This window comes from Oscarella lobularis, chromosome 18 (genome assembly GCF_947507565.1).
Source record: "Oscarella lobularis chromosome 18, ooOscLobu1.1, whole genome shotgun sequence".
In the NCBI taxonomy this organism is placed as follows: Eukaryota; Metazoa; Porifera; class Homoscleromorpha; order Homosclerophorida; family Oscarellidae; genus Oscarella; species Oscarella lobularis.
In genome coordinates this window covers 1,550,342-1,566,401 of record NC_089192.1, presented here as the reverse complement: position 1 = coordinate 1,566,401, position 16,060 = coordinate 1,550,342, and the positions used below count along the sequence as shown (strand labels likewise).

The 16,060-nt window shown below is 46.5% G+C and overlaps 4 protein-coding genes across 8 annotated transcripts; 1 reads left to right on the top strand and 3 right to left on the bottom strand.

Moving 5' to 3' along the window:
* On the top strand, positions 1-561 carry LOC136198154 (2-C-methyl-D-erythritol 2,4-cyclodiphosphate synthase-like). Its single transcript, XM_065988065.1, has one exon. It carries the CDS (start codon positions 1-3, stop codon positions 511-513), a length of 513 nt encoding a protein of 170 aa, XP_065844137.1. The 3' UTR covers positions 514-561.
* A 129-nt stretch (positions 562-690) lies between these two features.
* On the bottom strand, positions 691-3,726 carry LOC136197854 (uncharacterized). Of its 5 annotated transcripts, none has more exons than XM_065987712.1 (12): positions 3,434-3,726; positions 3,207-3,372; positions 3,002-3,151; positions 2,788-2,951; positions 2,516-2,724; positions 2,350-2,462; positions 2,161-2,279; positions 2,026-2,110; positions 1,808-1,966; positions 1,598-1,752; positions 1,123-1,290; positions 691-1,074 (listed from the first exon to the last, which is right to left on the bottom strand). In XM_065987712.1, exons 1-12 carry the CDS (start codon positions 3,605-3,607, stop codon positions 880-882), a joined length of 1,857 nt encoding a protein of 618 aa, XP_065843784.1. In that variant the 5' UTR covers positions 3,608-3,726; the 3' UTR covers positions 691-879. The 5 variants fall into 5 exon arrangements, with proteins under 5 accessions (XP_065843784.1, XP_065843786.1, XP_065843783.1 ...); XM_065987714.1 differs by having other exon boundaries at positions 1,123-1,285; XM_065987711.1 differs by having other exon boundaries at positions 691-1,290.
* A 48-nt stretch (positions 3,727-3,774) lies between these two features.
* On the bottom strand, positions 3,775-4,980 carry LOC136197869 (cyclin-dependent kinase 4 inhibitor C-like). Its single transcript, XM_065987732.1, has 5 exons — positions 4,871-4,980; positions 4,415-4,594; positions 4,176-4,365; positions 3,961-4,102; positions 3,775-3,913 (listed from the first exon to the last, which is right to left on the bottom strand). Exons 1-4 carry the CDS (start codon positions 4,910-4,912, stop codon positions 4,014-4,016), a joined length of 501 nt encoding a protein of 166 aa, XP_065843804.1. The 5' UTR covers positions 4,913-4,980; the 3' UTR covers positions 3,775-3,913; positions 3,961-4,013.
* Positions 4,981-9,000: 4,020 nt separating this feature from the next.
* On the bottom strand, positions 9,001-15,092 carry LOC136197849 (uncharacterized). The gene is made up of 9 exons (XM_065987705.1): positions 14,867-15,092; positions 14,426-14,642; positions 14,235-14,370; positions 10,821-14,142; positions 10,023-10,771; positions 9,577-9,971; positions 9,472-9,515; positions 9,180-9,412; positions 9,001-9,131 (listed from the first exon to the last, which is right to left on the bottom strand). The coding sequence occupies exon 4, from the start codon at positions 13,931-13,933 to the stop codon at positions 11,165-11,167; it is 2,769 nt and encodes a 922-aa protein (XP_065843777.1). The 5' UTR covers positions 13,934-14,142; positions 14,235-14,370; positions 14,426-14,642; positions 14,867-15,092; the 3' UTR covers positions 9,001-9,131; positions 9,180-9,412; positions 9,472-9,515; positions 9,577-9,971; positions 10,023-10,771; positions 10,821-11,164.
* Positions 15,093-16,060: the final 968 nt, after the last annotated feature.

Below are 16,060 nucleotides of genomic sequence, written 5' to 3'. Positions count from 1 at the left end.
ATGGCTTCGCCATGCGAATGTCGGATCGGTCTCGGTTACGACGTCCACCGTCTCGAATCGGGCAGGAAACTGACGTTGGGTGGTGTTAATATTGAGTCTAGTGTCGGCCTAGTGGGTCACAGCGATGCTGACGCTCTTCTTCACGCTATTACGGATGCTATACTCGGAGCGATAGCCGAACCGGACATTGGAGATCTATTTTCTCCGTCAGACGACGAGTGGAAGGACATTTCTTCGACGGTTTTCGTCAAAGAAGCTCTTCGCCGTGCAACTCTCAAGGGGTTCATAGTGCGAAATGTCGACACCGTAGTTATAGCAGAAAAACCGAAACTGAAAGAGTGGAAAAATGCTATCAGAAGCCGAGTTGCAAAAATTTTGGATATTGGTGAGGACTGCGTAGGAATTAAGGCAAAATCTGGGGAAGGTTTGGGACCCGTTGGAAAAGGGAAAGCGATTGAGGTAAGAGCCGTAGTTTTGCTAAACAAGAGAAGCGATAAGCAAGACTCATGCTGAGACGCTTTGCTCTAAATTTCATTATAAGACGTGAGCCATTTCTATCAAGCTATTATGAGGCCCATTTACACGCAGTGTTGGTGATCATAGATATACTATATCTATGATCAGCAACACTGCGTGTAAATGGGCCTCTTCACTTCGAAGACGTTAGTTCATGTATGGTAAGGGTTTGAATACTCTCGCGAAGATTTAATTAAGGCGGAAACTGTAAGCAGATTGTAACTTTACAAAAAAAAGATGAAACGGTGAAACGGATCTGTGACATACACACTACTATAACGAGTACCATCTAAATTTCGATTAAGGACCGGATTTCTTGCGCTAAAGGGTTTTTCCAACAGCAGGCTTTCGATGAGAATCATTTCAAGTCGCTTCATCTGTGATTTTCTTCAAAGCATAAAGCTGCTTGCCCAGCCAATCAGTAAGGGCGCGATCCCGAACAGTGCCTGCTAGACGATCCAATATCTTAAAAGTTTTGATAGCGATCTCCACATCTTCTGCCGTTAGGCTGTGACTCTTGAGAGAAGCTTTCCCTCCGGAGGTCTTCAACGAACGAACCTGATAAAGATATCGCGAATAATGTCCTACCAAAACCGGCTTTCGTACCGCTATTCGTTTGTTCGCCATGTCGTGTGCCACTTTCGTTTTTCTTTCCTCCGTCGTGCCGGTTAGAGGCAATCGAATAATGGTATCTGAGATCTTGCAGTAAGCGAGACGTCTGTCCAGAAGAAGCTGCACGTGCATTTTGATCAAGTCTATTATTTGATTGCTGTTCTGAAAGAAAAAGCACATCATTGATTTGGTTAATTTTTTAGTAGTGGAACCTCCTGCTGTACAAATAAATATCTTTCATTCAATAACCGAGTACATGTCATCAAAGAGCTATACTACAACCTCAACGCTCTTAGGCACCAGCAGGGTTGAAATTCATTCTACGTTAACACCACGATTAAAGTTCGTTCTGACTCTAACTGCTAATTGATATCAACTTCTAATCTTATCCAGCGCTGCTACATGATTTATAAGGCTATAGCTGCGTGTTTGATTAAATAAGTGTAGAGACGAGGCAAAATGATAATACCTCAATTTTAGTACACTGTCCGCCAGATGATGCGGCGATGGAACTAAATGCTTTCTGCGTAAACACGTTATTACGGCAGGCCACCGTGAAAACAGAGATGTTCTTCGAGCGACACGTTTCAGCCAAAACCGACCAATCGTGGCCTTCTGGGCAACCTGAAAAGAATTCCTTTGCATGCGCCGGCGCGTAGGACCCACTTTCGTGCTCTACCATCAGGAAATGCATCGGTATAAATCGCTCCTGCTATGCCATGCGGTGGGGCATCGCCTATCAAGACAGCAAGGCGAGCAGCGTGCGGTCGATTAGCCTCGTCCCAATTGAGACGAGACACTTCGAACAGAGCATCAGCTTCAGGAGGATCGCCGCCTCCTAAAGAAGCCCGTTCGCTATCATTTGATACTTAGTACTCAACACTAAAGAAAACTTGCCCTTAGCAGAAAGACTATCAATTGCCAGTATAACAGCATTTTCATCGTCGTTGAGTTTCCAGACTTTGGTGACATAGGTTGACTCCTGAATCGAAGTCTAGACATCTCACCAATATAAAATGCCAATCTATTTACCTCTGGAGGATGGTCGCGATAAGCAATAATAGCGATTCGCAAATCAGTACAGAGCTTTTCGTCCTTTACAGCTTTAATCAGTTCTTTTATTAGAAGTCGCGCTTTCTCTATTTCTCCACCTGCCAATTCCAATAAAAGCCAGTTGCTTTACGCATATATTACTAGACTTAATTAATTGATACAGCTCACTCATGCTAGACGTCGTGTCACAGACTATAGCCAAATCCACTTCCCCAATCCCTTCATTTGACGCGAAGCGGACTTCTTCATCAGTATATTCGCTCGGAGAGTAGGACGCAGTACTAATTTTCAAATAACTGTTAAGCTGTTTTTAGCGCCTTAGTAAAGAAATTACTCAATAGCGGGCGGAAGCGGTGCTACTGATCCCAGTAGACTGACAACGTAAGGCGATCCCATGATTGGTTCGTCGTCAATCATAATGTGCAACTCGTAGCGACCTCCGATTGAGAAGTCATAGACAACAGGGTATGTTCCATTGGCCACGTCGCAAACTTCCAAACAGCTGCTTGCAGTTTTGTCTGAAACGTGAGCTTCATATCTAGTCTAGAAAAAAGTAAAACTCGGTAAGAATCAAATTAATTAGAAACGACACAAAATACATGGTACCAAAGATGACTCTTTAGCAATGATTCTCACGGCATCTCCTCCCACTGATCTTAACCGGCCTTTCTCGTCGCATGCGAATAGAGTGAAAGTATAACGACAGTTGACGTGGCCACCATCCGCTAGTCCGGGCCCATCTGCGAAACTCTTTTGCGGACAAGTTGGGCCTGTCGCAAAAAACACTTTCAAATCAATAACAAAAGATAAAATGAATTGCCTGGAAGAGTCATCAAATCGTCCTTTGACGTTTCTGTAAAATCAAGAACTTCAAATTCTTCTCGGGTCAACTTCTTCAAAGGGGTTTCATTCCGAACAGAGAGCCCTAGAGGCGTGTCGCCTTTACTGTCCCTTACGTACATATTTGCGCCTAAGCAGAGCGTAGGTCTTATTATTTTAACAAGCGATAAATCTATTAAAAATACCGAAATCCAACAAATCTTTTGCAAGGGATACATCCGACATGAGAGCAAAATGCAGCGGGGTTTTTCCTTCGCGATTTTTTTCGTTCACTTCTACTATAGCACCGAGTTCAATCAACTTTTTTGTCAAGCGGTTATATCCGTTTCTACAGGAAAGATGCAATGGAGTCTAAAAGAAAAGAGCCCGATGATGAGAAGACGACTTCAAAGCTATGAGCACTCCACCTTACCAACCCATCTCTGTTAGACCCTGTCACAGCTGCACCGCTGTCTACAAGTTTCTCGGCTATATTTCTAAACTCTTTGTCAAGAGCAACGAGCAGGGGAGTGTTTCCTTCTTTATCTTCGGCGCTGACGTCGGCGTTCCTAGCGCAAAGTAGATCAATCGCTAGCTCATTCTCCATGCGAGCAGCAACATGAAGAGGCGTGCAGCCATCCTCATCGGCAATGTTCGGATTGGCTTCTCAATCGAGAAGCTCCTTGGTCACTTCAGCAAGAGATGGATCCGCGGAAGATACGTGCAGTGCGGTTTTACCCTCACGGTTTCGATGATCGACAGCGGCACCGAAGTCGGCGAGAAGTTTAACCGAAGTGCCGTCTCTGCAACGACTCAAAGGTTCGTTTCCTTCATCGTCTTCTGCTGTCACGGTGTCGGGATTCCGACGAGCGATTACGAGCATTGTGTTAATAGATGCATGCCTCGCAGAAACCTACCGAACATAATAAGATTAAATTTGTTTTGTCAAATAAATCTTACGTCCATAGGAGCTTCGTCTTCCTCATTACGCATAGTTGGATCGGCGCCCATTTCTATTGCCTTTTCGACAGATTTTGAACTGTCGTACAAGGCGCCGGTAAATAGGCAATTTCTCCTTCTTCACTTGTACCGTTGATGTCGGCTATACACAGTGAAGAAGTTGTCATTTCCGATTATGCATGTATGTTGGCAATGTGAATAAAAACGACCTTTACCTTTTGCTTCATTTGTGAGGTACTTGATTATGTCGACTCTATCCTCCTCGCAGGCAAAGTGCAACGGGAGTTTCTTCTCACTTTTCTCACCAGACGGCAGTTCTGCGTTCGCTTTGTCCCACTCGACCAGAGCCTTCACAATAGAGAGCTGGCCTCGTCTAGCAGCTATGTGAACAGGAGCGCAACCATTCTATAAAAATTATAAGACTATACTCTTTCAAAAGTCTAGCCGCGTATACTTTGTCCATGGCGTTCCAGGAAGCACCTTCTCTGAGCAACAAGCAGAGGATCTCCGCATCGTCGCAGTATCCGGCAGCGACGTGCAAGGCTGTCTCGCCATCTTTATTAGTTTCGTTTATGTCGGCGACATCTTTCAATGTGGTTTTGACTGCTGCTGAGTCACTACTCAAAATGACTTTCTACAAAAGAGATAATCCAGCTGGTGAAAGGAGCGCATTTTAGGTTAGGTTGCTGAAACAGAAACCGATCTATTTGCATTCGGAATTAATTCCTCCTGCACAGGCTTTAAGACTCTAACGCCTTTTCTAATCGGAGGTAAAGTTTGTGTATCATTTGCCTAATTCAGTTAACTACAGTACTTGTGACATTAATTCGTAGCTGTGCTCTACCAATTACCCAATCAATCTCGATCCTCCTCCTCGCCCCACAGAATATAACGTGTGACGGTGTCTAACCTGAAGGTGGGTATTTGTAAATGCGCCACCCCGCTTAATCATGTGGGCCGTCTTCGCCACACTTCCTGTACGAGAACGCGTGCGCTGCTCAATGCAGAAAGAAACTTGACGACAAGCAAAAAATCCAGAGCGCACTTTTCCACTTTAAAATGCCTTTTCTCGTCGTGTCCACAATCATTGCATGGCGAAGCGTCGTCGGCTCCTTTCTTGTTACGAAACAATTTTCTTTGAAATTTCATGCACGAGCATCCCATCTCTCGGCAGCTTTTCACGCCTCGAAACGGAAACGCGAACGCTTTGCAGGCGTCGTTCATCCGCCCTGCAAACACGAACCGCCCACCGGCATGTCCTACGCAAAATCGATTTTCAATATGCACTCATTATCAAATGGCGTCGTACCAATGCATCCCTTTAGAATGCCCTCCTCGGCTGTATTAAATGCTTTCGTGCCGAATGAAGACGCATACTTTGAAATCCACTTATCCCACTCCACCTCGACATCCTGAAAGAACAGATCGACCTTCGCAACGCCTCTCGTTGGAATGCGGAAAAATAACCTCTCCAAACGATGTAGTTCAAAAGTCGCGAGCGGCTGTGTTCTTAATAAGCGAGGTGACCGTAATGCCCTTTTCTGTACTAGTACTGTGTCGAAAAGCGATGTTTTGAAGGTCCTTTAGATTCTTCTGCAAAGCCTCGATCCACGACATTTCGACCAAATGATTACGTTTCAATCTAGACTTGATTGTTTTCAGTCGCTTGTTGACGGTCGCGAGAGTCTTGCAAAAGCTGCTGTTCTCAATCGCAGACTTCGCATCTTTGCGAAGTAGTGCACGCTCGCCACTAACCGAGGACTTTAGACCGTCAAGAACCGACTTGAGGTTCTCCGGAGGAAGCAGGTCTAATATTGCAGCTTCGAAATTCTCAAAGCGTTCTAGTTCTTCCATCCAAAACGGAGTATCAATATAGGAGGCGTATCTGTTTGGGAAACGCGCGCGTCTGTCAACTTACTAGTATCAAATTACGACGTTATCTCCAGTCGCGGAGCATACGCGACATCTCTTTGTACTTTCCCGTTTATTCCTAAATGAGAGACTTGATTTATTACATTTTCAGCTGTCGTCGAGCGTCTTCGAGATTGCATAAAAACACTGAACACTTATTTTAATTTTCAATGCCGACCGTGTAGACAGAAAGGTTCACGTACTTCTAAAATTCCATCTAGAGCAACTTCGCTTTGTCGAATGAATCGAAGTGGAATGCTCTTTATTCGCGCACCAACTAGATAGGGCCCCTAATTGGGATCGAGATACAGTTAGTAAGCAGAGTTGCAGCCGCCTCCTACAGCATGCTGTTTGACAAAACGTCGCAAAGAGGTTTTTCCTCTTCGGTGAGCGAGCATGACAAGCGAAAGGTCCGCTGAAACAATGGCGCGCTATATAGGCAACCGTCTTCGTGCCGTCTACGTCAGAACGGGTCCACGCTCACAATGTAAGCATTGACAGCGCATGCAGTACGTGTTCGCGAAGGCTGGAATTAGTGGAAATGCAGGCGAACTTGAGTCGAAGACGGAAGACGTGAACGCGCGCGTGCGTTAGGCGTAGAGCTAGATCACTTTTACGCGTTCTCTGCTTCACAGAGCCGGCCAAGTTTGGTTTTTCTGAAAGCTGAGATGATAAGTACTCTTGCCACTATAAAGCCGCGGAGCCATCGAGGCGCACCAGGGAACAGCTAGGAAGGGTTTAATTGTTTTTTGCCTGTAATTTAATCTCGGACGGTTGTATTCATATCCGGACAAAGGCTTTTTCTCGTCAACCGAACAGTTTGAGTGCAAAATCCGCATATCAATCGAAAGCTCTAACGTTGCTCTAATGCCGTTTAGCGTTTGCCAATCCGATCGACGGTCGCGGAGAAAATCGAGCCTAAAAATAGCCACTACCGAATCCAAAGTCGGACACCCTCTAAACCGGGTTCTCCTCAACGACACATACGTAGTTGAATAGCCTGATGCAGGGGCGTCGCCACCGGCCCAATGTTTTCCAAAATGAAAAATATTTTTAGATAGATAAACCGAGCAAAAATAAAATCAGTTAGAAAGGGCATTGTACACGTGCACGATCATAGTAAAACCAGAAAGTTGGGCTTCCTGGACATAGCTACGGTATGTCCGAAGTTCGACATAAAAGTCCGACTCCGACAGTTTGGTCGATTTGAGTATAATAAAGTTTTCTAATGATACAACAGAAAGAGCACGTGCATTGAACAAAGTGAACGTATTTAATGATTCTTCATTCTCTAAGTATTTACGATAAACATTGATGAAACCTAATTGCACAAGTGGGCGTGGTCGAAAAATTTTTCGCGCCTGAAGTACTTTCTCTTTAAGCCGGGTCATACGAAAAATTGACGCTACGCCCCTGTGATAACAACGTTTAAAAAAGCGATCAAGCAAAAGTGGCTAAAATAGTCGGGTTTTTGTACAGGCAACCGTTGTTAGTGTTCTTGTATATATAGCCCATTTTCCTAGATCGCGGAGCCCCGATTTAGGCCGTTAGCATTTTCTAACAACGATTCACGGTCGCTTGAACAGTTTCTTGTAGTTTTAAATTTTGAAAAATAATTTTTAAGACTGCTAAAAAAGGGCGGAGGAGGTAAGAAAACGTTGTCAAAATAATTTGTAGGGTTCAGACAGGGTTCAGACGACAGAAAAAACTCGAGTGGCTACAATTGTGAACACAAAGTACGGTTTCACGCACCGTAGATTTTTCACCAAAAAATCCCTCTAAAAGGGTCAATTTTGTTTGTCTCGTACTTATATAGACGTTACCATCATTAGGCAATTCAACTTACATGTTTCGTTGAGGAGAATCCGGTTGACCGTTGATCGGATCGGCAAACGCTTAATTAACGGTATTAGATAGAGCAAAGTTAGAGCTTTCGATTGATATGCAGCTTTTGCACTCAAACTGTACGGTTGACGAGGAAAAGCCTTTGTCCGGATATGAATACAACCGTCCGAGATTAAATTACAGGCAAAAAACAAACAAATCCTTCCTGTTCCCTGTGCGCATTGATGGCTCCGCGGCCCCTTAGGACAAGTATAGCCTTAGGTCCCTATAAGGCTTGTAAGAAGAATCTGCGCAGCCGCACTGGCGGATCTAAGGGGAGGGGGGTTGCAACCCCCTTTGAAATATTTAGAGGCAGTATTTTTAGTGAAATAATTCATGAAAAGAACTAAATGATAGGTAAAACTGACTATATTTTGAAAGTTTTTCGCATGGAGGAAACATAAAATTTTTTACGGCCACGCCCACATTCAAGAGCGGCCGGGGCTTTGCCCCTCCAAATTACAACCCCTCCTTTGGAAAATTTCTAGATCCGCCACTGGCAAGCTCAGCTTGGAACTATTACCAAATTTAGTTGCTCTTGCTTTACTGCACCAAACCCAAGCCTTTTAGCAAGCCAAAGAAAAATTACCCACAAAGAGAAGCGAGTGGAGCCACTTAGACGAGGCTCTTTGTGCATTCCGGTGCCGCAGGTAGATCTAAAAAGCTGTTCAGCTATATGGATCGTGCAACGATTGCATGTAGCGTAGCGTGGCGCACTGTACTGTGGAGGAATCCGTCGAAAACTTCTTTCACGCATGCGTAGTTCAAAAGCGATTGAAGTCATGTGACCAGGTGTGACCATGCTCGAAGGAGAGCAAAGAAGAAAGAGAAAAACTCTGCAGAACAGCACGTGCGCATGCACCTAAATATGAGCATCACCTTGGTTGCAAGATATAAATTTCTACTTATCAACCACCAAACAGCCAAAAATGATCTAAATCAAGCAATAAGCTAATAACTAATACCTATTGATTTGATTGATCAGGAAAGAGCAGCCCTCATAGCTTTGATCACGTTCAGAATCCGAATTTATCACGTGACATTATCATATGCTTTTCTCCCCGCACGTACCTTTGCCCACAAAGCTGATTGTAGTTTTCTTTTCTGTGTTGAAGAAAGTCTCTTCATCAATAGCGCAGTTACTGTAAAACATCAAAATAGAAGAAGTGCTCAGCAGACAATTAACACAAACATGGCAGACCAAGAAAAACAGTTACCACCGTCTCGACTGCAGCTCACAATTGTCCACGATTGACTCAAGTGGGACGAAAAATCCAGGAACTTTCCAGATCTTTGTGTACACCCACGAAAGTCTCCTGAAGGTCCAGCACTTTCTTCTTTGCAAATTCCTCTCTGTCCTTCTTGTAACCCAGTCTCTAAAAGATCGATAGCACAAACTCCATCACTTTCATAGAACTGCATACCTCACACATATCTTCAATTAGGACTTTCACCTTTTGCGCATTTTCTTTATGATGTCTGGAATAATTCTCGTACTTCTCAAGAAAATAGCCGCACTGCTGATCCAGAATGGTCGAGAAATCCTTCCCATAAGCATTTACACACAATCTGTCAATTTGTTTCAGAACAACATTGACTTCCTTCAAGTTATCCTGTTGAAGTCGCGAAGCTGCAGCATCTACAACTTCCTTGGTCTCTAATAAGAGGATTCAAAAGCCAATAGATAGCCCACCTACTTCACGTATCAATTATTACTCTGGCAAAAAATTCTCTTTCCTTTTCCTTTCGGCGAAGAGTATCTGTGAGTGGAAAAGTACAATAATTTTGCGTACCTTTTTTGAAAATTAAGTACACGCGTACCATTTCTAACTCGTTCGTCTGCTTTTTTCTTTTCTTCAATATTTTCCATAGTTAAGACGCCATCATCTTGTGACGACGACTCGTCTTCCTCTGTTGGCATTCCGTCTTTGTCTTCGTTCAGCTTCTTTTTCATATTTTTCAATTCTTCCTGCAGCTTAGCTACCTGCCGAGCATTCTCCTCAACTTCTTTGCCTAGGTTCTCAGTTTCTTCGTCAGCAGTAACGTTCTCCTGCTGCTTCAAAAAATCAGTGCACTGACGAAAAATAGGCAGCTTATTGTGCAGTATCTTCACTCTTTGGCCCATACTATGGTAGAAGGTCTCTAAACTGTCGGCAATATCGCGTATAAAAACGCGAAAAAATTCTTGAATCTTTTGCATATTCCTTCGTCGTCATCTGAAATTCAAAACAATGAGAACAAGCTAAAAGCCACTAGAAAATATTTACCAGGAAGTCCGTCGATGCCTGGAGCCTGGCTTGTGTCAACACCTCCTTCGTCGGTTTGGCCAATGGACGCGGATTCGTCCTCTATTTGGTTCTCTAGGGCCACGGTTGCATTTGTGAAATCGGGTTCAACTTGCTTCTCTTCCTCTTCGAAGATAGGCTGCACAGCCTCTTCCGCGGATCTTTTCTTGTAGTATTCGATTTCATTAATAATGACACTTCTTTTCCTGAAAAGACCGCCGACTTTCCAGAAGAACGATTTTACGTTATCCACGAGATACGACTTTGCCTTCTCAAAGAGACTTTTTATAAGGTCCGACAGATCTCGAACATTCGCCGAAATTCTAAATCCAATAGGGTCCATGCGAAGAAAAGAGACGATAACTTGGAAATCAAATTGGACGTCTTTCACCCGACCGATTTCCACATCAAACGTCAGCAATTTCAAATTAATAAGTCCGGTAAGGGCGTTTCGCGAAAGCCACGACAGAGCTCTAATGCCGATCTTCGTGATCTGCTTCGCCGCTTCGAGTACGTGGACAGCAGCCCTAAGTGCATATTTCGCTCCTTCTAACTTTCCTTAGCAAGTCGGAAAGGGGACTTTAAAGTTTCTCTCAAAGCTGTGCACCCGGCATTTCTCAGAATACAAGCCGGATCAGTAATATCGCAATCGTAAAACCCGCACAAGCCGTACGCTCCGCACCCTCCCCAAACGTGCCAGCAACACTCGAAACGAGGACACTTGATGGTAACTAGGAACAAAATTAAAGAAAAAGAAGATTAAAATCGATTTGCTCTTACCGGTTCCGCAGTGATGAATTGTACAGATATTGTCAATCTTGTGCATAATTTTATCCATTTCTCTCTGGGCATCATTAAGTTTGCCTTCGGCTCGCCGAAGCGCCTCCTGAGCGTCGATAATGCCTCGTTCGGCGGATCGGCCTAAATCTTCGATTTTCTTGGCCGCCACTTCGCCAATCCGACTCAACCACTCCGTCGAATAAGAGCCGTAAACGCGAAAGGAAGCGTCGGACACGGACGTCGGATTGAGAGCTTGAACTTTCAAATTCGACTCGAACGGACCCAAATATCCGCGCATAACGAAAAGATACTGATCCTCGTCCATCTGAACGTAAGCCTCTTTCTCAAGAAAGCCGAGAATCTGAGCGTAGGCTCGGGCGCGGACGTAGGCGCGCGGTGGAACGGCACTGAGCGTCGGCTCGGAGTCGCGGACCTCTCGAACGATCGTACTCGGATGCGTAGACTTTGATGAGACCGCCGGCGAGTTCGATCGGCGACATTTCCAGATCGATCATCACCAGCGTCGGAGACAGTTGGATATCGCCTTTGACGCGCAGCCCAAATATATCAAGAGTTCCCTTGATTCGCGTACCCTTCGGAATCGTCATTCCTGCGACGGCTTTCTCTTTAGGAGCGTGCGACACGAGAAGACCCTCGGGAAAGCCCGTCTTCCCGAGGAATTCCGGCAGTTCAAGATCGATACCGAGCACGTCGACGATTCCTTGGAGAGTCAGCTTGTTGACGCGCGCGTAAAAGTAATTGTTCTCCGGATCGGTCGTGTCCAGGCCGCAGTAGGCCGCTCCTTTGATTTGTTCCTCTGAGCCCGGCTCGCCGATGTGAATCTCGCCACCGAGTTCGAATCCAGTCGGCGCGGATCCCGGAATGAATTTGATGAAAAAGTGTATGTTGCCGAACGACAGCCAATCGATGCCGAAAGCCCGCTCCCACACGCCGACCATCTGCGCGAGCACTTCAACTTCGTTTTTGCTCGATTTCTTTATAACGGCGACAAAGAGAAGTTCGGGATTCTTGAGTAAGAGTTCGGCCCAGAGATAGATTGCCGTTTCTTTGCCTTTCAACTCGTACTCGAGACCGAGAGTCTGGAGCGTGATTGCACTGCCCAATTGCATGTTGGCGAGACCGGCGTAGACGTACATGTCGCGAGCGCCCGTCATTCTCGCTCGAATCTGAAAATTGAAGTCGTCACCCAAACCCGATCGGATTAACTTGAGAAGAGGATCGTCCGTGTTTTCGGGAATTTTGACGAGTGCCGCCACGGTGACTCCTTTCTTGATGTAACTGAGCTGCTTCAGCTTTGCTCCCTTGAACGTGCGTCCCTCGAAATCGGCCGACGACACGGCGACAGCAACGTCGACGCCGCCCAAAAGATCCAAAAAGACGAGCGATCGGCCCACGATCGCCCCGAGCACCGTAGAGAATTTCTTGTTGGATACGTAAAGACCGAGAGCGGCTCGCAATCCGGATGTGCCGCTCTCGCAGACGACATCAATGGACACATCGACCCAATCGCCGACGTAAGCGTCTCCCCACAGGTCGATCGATCTCTCCTCGGTTACAACGGATAGCGAGGGATTGACGATGCGGAGGGAATCGAGGACTCCAAGCGATATTCCCCCGGGGAGAAAGTTGCATTGGTTCTCGGAGAGGAGGTCTTGCATCGTCATGGCTTTGCCGCTTCCGCTCAGTCCGTAGCCGCCTGGAAGGGGCTTGACCTCCACATCGAACGTCGCCGATCCCATCGTCCATTTGCCGTAATAGATGAACTCCTTCTTAACAGGAGACGTTGTCGTAAACGTGACGTTCGCATAGGCCTCGTCGATCTTCACCCAATCGTGAATCAGGTCAATGTTCATTTTCAACGGAAAACTGGCCGTGATCTTCTTGGTCACCTTATTGTAGGTAAGACTCTCAACGGTGAGGCTCACGATATCTTTTATTCCAGGCGGCAAGACTATGCTCTCCGTAACGAAGCCGAATGCCGAAGCAGCTTCACCCACAGAGAGAGGTGCCCGACTTCGCATAGTGAATCCGTCCGAAGTAATCTGCATTATGAACTTAGCCGAATAGGACTTCGACAACATGAGCTGAGCAATCACGACCACTCCTTCGCGAAACGGTAGAGCCTCTCGGAGAATTCCCCCAATGCTGTCAGGAAGGAGATTCGTGTTCACTTCGTCGGTCGAAATCAGGACTCCGACGTTTGACTGGAGACCGAGATTAGGAATTCCACTTATGTCCAAGTCCGATATCTTTGCTACGACGTCCGAGAGACCAAACTGTTCCACTTCGACGGCCATTGTTACTGTCGTTTGAGAGCCTTTATCATAGCGGTGATAGACGACATGTAGCACTAATGTATCCCAATTCTCGATAGAAGGAGTTCCGGAAAAGCACAAAGAGAAATTTCTCGAAATTGGTTCGTATAGTCCTTTGATTTCAACCGATTTGAGGCTGAGTGTCGAAAAGCCGCGTTCACTCAGCGCCTTTCCACTTTCTCCAGACGGCAGCGGGTCTATGCCGATAGTCCGGAAAAACTCCGTCACGTAGAGCTCCGAAATTTTTCCGGAAATGAAGTGCTTCCGCTCGGCTTCCGTGATGTCCAATGTTAGAAGGACATCTCCGACTTTCCACGTTCCGCTCGCCGCCGAATGGATGAGATAGAAGCGACTGGTAGGGTCGTCGTCGCTCACTTTCACTTTGACAATAACGGAAACGTCAAACATTGTGAGAAATTCGTCAACGATTTCTGACTCTCCGTCGGCGCTCGATCGGACTTCAAGTTCCCTGCAGCTCATATTGTATCGAAAGAATTCTAGGGGCAAGGCAAGAAGGCTCGGCATCGCGAGACCTTTCAGAAAGTCGGCCAGACTGGGAGCCGCCGATTTGAAGAAATCGGAGAGAGCGATCTCCGTTTGGGATTCAACGGTGAAGGTCCACTCGTCAGCCTCGTTGACGACGGAATAGTCGTCGTCGCGTATCGTGCCATTGCTCGAACCGAAGATCTCTTCGAGAACTGCGCGAGTCATCGACGTCGAAGTGCTTGCATCGAGGACTGTGACAAGGAGTAGGATCGCAATGAAGAGCGCCTCCATATGCCTGCCTCCCTTGACTTTCGAGACTGTTGCCAGGCCGCAAAGCGGGCTTCAATTGACCACGTCACGTCAATGCAGATTGATGACCACGTCAATGCAGGAATCCTCCCAATTGGATTTTGATACCGGGCGCCTTGTGCGAAAGGACCTTTCTCAGAGTAAAGTTCGATAGTCCCAGAAATTTCGACTGGCGATTCTTTTTTGAAAGCCTAGAACGAAGCTTCGTTGGGTTTCAAACAACAGTGCGGCGAGAAACACAAACAGGAAGCGGTCTCCTTGAATTACCATCAAGCTTACTCACCTCCGCCAGCGGCATAAAGGCATCCGTATAACACCACGGCAACCAGTAGATTCCAGTTGAGTCCAGACTCCGGAGAATGAAGCATCTCACCACCGTGTTGCTCTTCACTCTCGCCTGTTACTCAACAAACGGAAGACTAGAGGACAAAAGTACTGTACTGTCGGACAGCGTGCGACAAGAGAGACCCTTACGAGAGCACCCGTCCGTCTTTTAGTATTGAGTGTCCAGAGAATCGAAGGAAACGAAGTGACGCAGGATGACGCTCGATCCGAAGTTGAATGCCCTCAAGGATACATCATCACAGGCTGTCGCTGCAGCACAGCCGAGTGCGACGGCGCGTTCACTGAAAGCCTCCAGAAATGCTACGCCTACGGCTCCTACAAGCAAGTCCCTGTGAAGGTAGGCCGCCTATAGAATAGAAAGACATTTTTATGCATATGCACATACAGATATAGATATAGATATAAATATAGATAGATATAGATATAGATAGATATACATGTATATATATATATATTCCGACATGTACAGTCGTCATAGTATAGACATCTAGTACTGTCTGTACACGTGTACATGCTGCTGCCTGCATTCATCTCTCTCTCTGTCCTTCTCTCCCTCTCTCTGACTCTTACAAGGCGGTGGCTGTCTGTACAAAGTTTCTGCCCAACAGCATTGACGTCTTTGTCAATCGGGTTCCCCGCGAAGAGTTCAATTAAGGTCTCCGATCCGGTCGTCTCCTACAGCTGTCCGTCTGACTATCGCGTTCTCATCTGCAACATGTACACTCCCTACTACTCGAGACCGAGCTACGGCTTGGGAGACATCAGGGGCAGTCGATGCCTGCTTCTTCGACTGCAAGCCGCAAAACAAGGACTTCGCGTGCGCTATCTACACAACATGCTACAGTGCGCTAAGTGGTGAAAATACTGTTTCTCCATTCTAAGCCCTCTTTTCAGAAGAAATCGGCGAGTTCTCCGGGGATTCCTTCTCTCGCCACACTGTTTCCGTGACTGGACCGGCGTCAGAAGCTCGGGACGACAAGTACTCTCTCGCGGAATGCCCGTCCGGCTTCAACGTGGTCGATTGCCGATGCGACGACGACACATGCGACGGCGCTCATCCACAGGGCGCCAACTGCAAAGCCTTTGCATCGTTTTGGAATAGGGCTATCCGAGTAAGCCGGAAAAAATCGCATTAAGAATACCCGGATGTTATATATTAGCTAATAAACATATACTTATTTTTACTTATTTTTGAATTGACGTTGTACTACAGGCTGTGGCAACCTGTTCTAAATTTGAAGGCAATTCGGCTCTTGTTCAAACGAGACGCGCGCCTGAAAGTGGCTGGGCAAAGGGAAAGATCTCAACGACGTGTCCGGCTGGATCGGATCTCATATCATGCAATACATACACGCTGTGGCATCGGTCTCCGACGAACGGTCTCGGCGTTATTTCCGGTCGAACCTGCTCAGCCAATTGCGCCAAGACGGCCGACGGAGAGGGATGTGCCATCTACGCACAATGCTTCAGTAAGATTGAATTCCTAGGCGCCGGTTCCGATCCCGAAAGCGAGTCTTCCATTAGAACGACTGGACTTCACGTTTCCGTACACGGCCGTCGTATCGCATCGCGTCGTCGTGAAGGCGAAGCCGTCCGAAGCGCGAGACGACGCCGTATCGGAAGCCCGCTGTCCCGACTCCTATGTGCTGGTTAACTGCCGATGCGACATCACCAAGTGCGATGGAGTCATGTTGGGAGGAGACTTCTGCACGGCACATGCCAGCGGAACAAACGAAGCAGTCAAGGTTCTGTAGAAAAATAATT

What these genes read in the sequence shown, in the direction of transcription:
- LOC136198154 (XM_065988065.1), top strand. Translation starts at nt 1, where the DNA reads ATGGCTTCGCCATGCGAATGTCGGATCGGTCTCGGTTACGACGTCCAC.
- LOC136197869 (XM_065987732.1), bottom strand. Translation starts at nt 4,912, where the DNA reads ATGATTAAGCGGGGTGGCGCATTTACAAATACCCACCTTCAG. An exon ending in TTACAAATACCCACCTTCAG is followed by an intron (nt 4,595 to 4,870) that starts GTTAGACACCGT and finishes TCTCTTTTGTAG; the next exon opens with AAAGTCATTTTGAGTAGTGA. An exon ending in CCTGGAACGCCATGGACAAA is followed by an intron (nt 4,366 to 4,414) that starts GTATACGCGGCT and finishes TAATTTTTATAG; the next exon opens with AATGGTTGCGCTCCTGTTCA.
- LOC136197849 (XM_065987705.1), bottom strand. Translation starts at nt 13,933, where the DNA reads ATGGAGGCGCTCTTCATTGCGATCCTACTCCTTGTCACAGTCCTCGAT.
- LOC136197854 (XM_065987711.1), bottom strand. Translation starts at nt 3,607, where the DNA reads ATGGAGAATGAGCTAGCGATTGATCTACTTTGCGCTAGGAACGCCGAC. An exon ending in TTGCTAAAGAGTCATCTTTG is followed by an intron (nt 2,725 to 2,787) that starts GTACCATGTATT and finishes ACTTTTTTCTAG; the next exon opens with ACTAGATATGAAGCTCACGT. An exon ending in ATCGCGACCATCCTCCAGAG is followed by an intron (nt 2,111 to 2,160) that starts GTAAATAGATTG and finishes ACTTCGATTCAG; the next exon opens with GAGTCAACCTATGTCACCAA.